Here is a 5,622-nt window from a genome sequence, read left to right as displayed (position 1 = left end):
ATACTCAAATTAGTTCGAAAATTGAGAGGAAATCTAAGAATATTTTTTCAATAGAATGATGTACCTTGGCTCCCAAATGGCTATAAAGTATTTATAGAATCGAATATCGGTACTTATATAGATTCACGTACGTGTTAAAATTTCACTATTTGTGTGTTGAATGATCAGCGATAAAGAATACATGTCGTTAGATTAAATAAAAAAAAATCTGACTTAGATAAAACGCACATATCTTTGATCTCATTTGAGCATTTGAAGCACGTGGAAACGAGGTCCACAGGGGCACCCAAGCCCAACCGTAGTTGACGAATTCACAGCCGAATTATTGAAGAAAAAGAACAAGTAGCTAGCTGTGAAGTTATCATGTTTCACCTTAAAATCCACTCATAACACAACAGCAGCTTCGCCAACTCACCCCATTCCTTACCATTATTTCAAACTTACCTTTTAATAATATCCCAAAACAAATATTATTCTTACCTTATCGTACTAGCCAAAAATTATTATTATAACGTAAAATGTATCATAATATCATCATGGGGCACCTCGCCACATATTTTGAAGGCTCAATCGTTGTTTTGATGCAATTTATATTAATATAAAAAAAAATTATCTATATTTATAAACGATGGTCAGCGATTTCTTTTAAATTATACAGTGATCATACGGCATGCAAATATATTATAGTTATACATTACTTATTCTTAAGTAGTAAAATATATATTGAAATTAGTTAACTATTCAATATATTTAATTAATATCATTGTAGCATTCATACCAAAAAAAAATGCTGATGATGTCAAAAAAGAAAATATTTAGAAGGCAGAACTGAAGAGCCAAACAAAACCATCATTGGGAATCATCGGACAGCCCCAGCCCCTCTACCATAATTTTCTTGTCAAAAAGGCCAAAATACCCCTCTACCCAATTTCCGGGGGAAGGCGAAATACCGAGAATGCCCCTCCCCTGCCCTTCAAGAGCCATCCATCACTCACATGATGCTATCATGGTAGTCATCATCATCATAGTAAACTGGAAGACGAACATGAAAATCTTTCTTTGTCTGTAGAACCTCAAGCCGCCTTCTATTCATTCACGTGAATGATTACCACCAATTGAGTTTTATTATTACAGTTTAACTATATAGATATATGTATATATAGATTGATTAAGTTGTGTTTCGTTATGCAAGTTATTGTTTATTTTGACTTTATAAAAATATTTTATGTGTTTGTCTTGAAAAGGAATGCCGTTAAGAAAAAAAGACTTTGCTGGAACATTTAATTAGATACTCCAACTTTACGATTGCAATCAATATGAGATACTTGTTTACATCATATATATATATATATATATTATGTAATTATTATTATATAATAAAACATTCAATCTATGATTATTGTAGCTTATATAGAGAAGAGGATCAGAATTCTTGTCATACATTATGACATCAATGCGTGTCAATTACAATTTAATTTAATTATATATTCTTATCAAAATGTAATAAAATGCGGACGTTTCATTCTCTTGTTCTTGTGCATGCTAAGCGCACACACACACACTCTCTCTCTCTCTCTCTCTCTCTCATTCTTTTGCTTTATATATGTTCACCTGCTCTAGCAATTTGTCACTCGCTTCTCCAGACAAACTAGCCTCCACTTCTTTTACTCCAAACTTCTGCTCCATTACACTCTTGCTTATTTTTCTCCTGTAAAAAGGTATTTTGTTTTTTTTTTTTAATTTCTTTAGCTTTGCATACTATTCATATAAAATTGATCCGTATTATATTCTTACACCCTTTATTTTAATGTAATAAGTTTAATTAATGATCATGTCTTCTTCACATTAAAATTAGAGAGAAATTGGAAATTAATAATGGAAAAGGTGAACTCAAAGCTGGAGATGGAGAACATCCACATCATGCAAGAGAACGAGAGGCTGAGGAAGACGGCGGAGCTTCTTGACCAAGAGAATCGGGCCCTTCTCACTCAGCTCAAGCAGAGGCTCGCCGTCGCCGGAAATTCCACCTCCAAATCCAAACCCTCCAAGTCCACCACCAAGAAATGAGAACCGGCATTTTATGGAGCCCCGACCCATCTGCCCACCATTAGGAGTGTCTCCACATATATATATATATAGAGAGAGAGAGAGAGAGAGAATTCTGTGTGCGTGTGTGTGTGTTTTGTTCTTTTTGCCTTCCGTGGTGTGAGTTACGTAGAACAATAGGTGCATTTTCTTCAACTTGAAAATGTTAATCATTTTAATTTCATTTTGAAAGGATCATGAAAATTTACTTTGTTTGATCTATTTATTTGTCATTCTTTCTTTAGTAATCGTAAGTAGGAATGACAACCAGAACAGATATAGTCTAAATTATCGAGTTTGTGTATGAAAATTAAGTTTTAGTTTTATAGACTCGTTCATAGCCACTATGAATAATATTTAAATAAAATTGTATTGTTAATAATAACAACTTATTAGATATTTATAAATATTACTTTGAAAACAATTGAATTTTGCAAGTTAAAATAGTGGGTTTCAAAGTCAAGTGGGATAGGGAGCGGGTTTGGGGCCCAAATAATGGCAGGACAAGGCAGGTCGGATCTGGAACCGGGTTTTTTGATCCTACATTTTTCTTTTTTTATGAGAAGGTTTTGATCAAATTAATTAAATGGAACGAGTGTGGAGTTGGGCAAAATCTGGCCGGGCCGTCTTGTTACCATTTCTAAACTGTGAGGGAGTGGAAGAGGATATATGTGCCCAAAAACAAAGGAATGGGAGTCAAAAAGCCCAACCAAACATGACCGGTTAAACCGGGTTTTCAGAGTAGAGTAGTGAATGGGAAGCAGTAGTACAATCAGCTTCGTCCAACTCTTTACCCAGCCCAATCACATTTTTTACTTGGAGCGCGTAACATGTTATTCTTGTTAGCAATAATTATACTTATAAAAAGTTTAAATAATTTGTATAAATTGAATATAAATTAAGAATATGAATATTTTTTATCTCTATATATGCACTTACTTACGCAGACATTGAAAATATGAATCCAAAATCTTCAAGAAGAGATCTTGAAATTCAAATCGTTGGACTATCCCTCACGGGACCCCTTTTCAATTTTAATTTATAACTATTTTGTCCATTGTATATATATTTAAGAGTAAGACAATCATATAATAAATATATCACACTTATTCTGATAAGCCTCATTTGTAAGAAATTTCCCACACACATGTATTTATAAATGGAGAAATCAAGCAATGAGATGTGATGAAAGTCTTTAGAGTACATGATAGTTCATTTGACAGTAGGTGTGGAGGAAGGTTATATATATATATATATATATATATATATATCAAACAAGAAACTAAAGCATCAAAGGGCCACTCTCTAAATTTAGTGGAAACCAGCTGACACAAATTCATATGTATTACACTTTCTTCAAATTTCTTTCTTCATCATCATCATTATATATGATCTCATGAGAATTAAGGCTGCAGGACACCGGCTACGTACCCGGCCCTTAATCCATCAATTTATTACAATTTTCGTGGAGGGCTATGATATAATATAATATAATTAGGTAAAATGCAATTTAACCCCACGTAACATTGTAAATGAGTAATTACCTTCTATGAAAAAGTAATGGTAATTTATCTCCCTATGTTTTTTAAAATGAAGCAATTTACATTCTGTCTAGAGAGGTAAATTGCTTTATTTTAAAAAGCACAGAAGGGTATATTGCTACATTTTAAAAAAATATAGGGAGGTAAATTACTCATTTTTTTTATAAGAGGGTAATTTACACATTTGCAATATTAGAGAAGACTAAATTGCATTTTCCCTAATATAATTAGCGCCTCCTGGCCGCGGTCTCACGCTGTGCATTGAAGAAGACGGCCGCGACAGGGAGGCCCAACCCATTCTCCGCCGCGAAGCGCCGAGTGTTGAAGTAGTCCCTGGAAGCTGCAGGGAGGTTGACCACAGTTTGTCTGCCTCTCTGCTGGAAGAGAAGGAACACAAACCTGTGAATTCCTATGTTAGGCCGTGGTTTCTCGTAGCTCACCACCTCTTTTCCTGTAAGGAAGCAAGAAATTAACAGTGGTACACACTATATACATAGTAATTATAATATATTTTTTATATAATTGGTCACTTTTTTTAAATTGTATATATTAACTATACAGTATATGTATTGCACTCGCTTTATAATTGGTTTAATTTGTATGAAATCAAATTTAGATTAACATGTGAGATGTATATATATGTCCATATATATATATAAACCCTAATTAATTGGCTAGTGTTCATATGTAATCTCTTCCGACATTAATTTTATAAGTATGTGATGATCATAATTATTACCAAATGTGGTATCTGTTGTCCCTGGAATGTCTGTCACCAACCTGCAACATACCATTCGTACGTCAAGCACAATACATATACTATTATTAGCCAGATCTTATATATATCATACGTACGTACGTATATTGACATGTTTTACATGTTTATTGATATATATATATATATATATATGTAAAAGGAAATATGCATTACATGCATATATAAATCAGTAATACGTAGTGAGAAAAATAAAATAAAATACTAATACAATTTCTTTTTTTTTAAAGAAAAATCTTAAAACAAATTATTAAGACAATGGATTTTATCTATTACTAGTAATTAATTTCCATTAATAACTGTAATTATATATTAGAGCATAAATATATATACCAGTGGAGATGTTCCCTGAGATATGGATCACTCGGCCCAGGAACGTCAGGGTCAGTCATCACCTGCAGCAGTACAATTACTTACAATCGCATTAATTAATAATTAATTAGGAAGTCCATTTCAATTTCAATAATTAATTAATTAAGGAGAATTAATGATAGAAATATATATATATATATATGTATATGTGTGTGTGTATGTATGTATATGTATATGCATAGGTACGTACCAAGGTGTAAGAAGTTCTGAGATCACCTCCTTGAATGTGAACCCTGGGAGTGGAAGCAACAGCAGAAGGATAGAACTCATATCCATTAATGCAAACTTGCTTATTTCCATAAACAACACACATTTTCACAGTTGGAGTGAAGAAGTCGACAACATCGTCTATCACTCTCCCCACTATCAGCGCCTCTGACATCGATCCTGCCTCTATTCTTAATATATGTAATATTGTCCGAACACAAGCGCGATGATGATCCAGTAATAAGACACAAGCCCCCACCCATATATATATGTTTATATTCTTGGTATTTAATCAACTCACTATCAAAAAGTACCTCACACACATAATATATATATATATATATGCTTATAGAATTCAATAATACAAAGATTGGACATATCTATATATAGGGTGAATAGCAATTTATCCCCTTTTGATATTGAAAATGAACATATTATCCCTCTATAGAAAAAAATATAGCAATTTGTCCCCCTATACTTTTTAAAATAAAGCAATTTACCTCCTTATACAGGGAGGTAAATTGATTCATTTAAAAAAACGTAGAGAGGTAAATTGTTGTATTTTAAAAAATACAGGGAGGTAAATCGCTATTTATTTTTTCATAAGGGAGTAATTTACTCATTCGCGATATTACAAGGGGG

The 5,622-nt window shown here is 32.7% G+C and overlaps 1 protein-coding gene across 1 annotated transcript; it reads right to left on the bottom strand.

Moving 5' to 3' along the window:
* Window positions 1-3,411: 3,411 nt before the first annotated feature.
* On the bottom strand, window positions 3,412-5,244 carry LOC105161766 (CEN-like protein 2). Its single transcript, XM_011079575.3, has 4 exons — window positions 4,964-5,244; window positions 4,735-4,796; window positions 4,366-4,406; window positions 3,412-4,077 (listed from the first exon to the last, which is right to left on the bottom strand). Exons 1-4 carry the CDS (start codon window positions 5,153-5,155, stop codon window positions 3,854-3,856), a joined length of 519 nt encoding a protein of 172 aa, XP_011077877.1. The 5' UTR covers window positions 5,156-5,244; the 3' UTR covers window positions 3,412-3,853.
* Between the last annotated feature and the right edge of the window lie 378 nt (window positions 5,245-5,622).

This window comes from Sesamum indicum, linkage group LG5 (genome assembly GCF_026168435.1).
Source record: "Sesamum indicum cultivar Baizhima isolate 11 linkage group LG5, ASM2616843v1, whole genome shotgun sequence".
Classification (NCBI taxonomy): domain Eukaryota; kingdom Viridiplantae; phylum Streptophyta; class Magnoliopsida; order Lamiales; family Pedaliaceae; genus Sesamum; species Sesamum indicum.
Note: the sequence above shows the minus strand (reverse complement) of the source record. Positions and strands in the feature narration are given on the sequence as shown.

Coding starts and splice junctions, on each gene's coding strand:
- LOC105161766 (XM_011079575.3), bottom strand. CDS start 5,155: ATGTCAGAGGCGCTGATAGTGGGGAGAGTGATAGACGATGTTGTCGAC. Junction 4,797..4,963: donor TCAGAACTTCTTACACCTTG/GTACGTACCTAT, acceptor GTACTGCTGCAG/GTGATGACTGACCCTGACGT. Junction 4,078..4,365: donor GACAACAGATACCACATTTG/GTAATAATTATG, acceptor GCTTCCTTACAG/GAAAAGAGGTGGTGAGCTAC.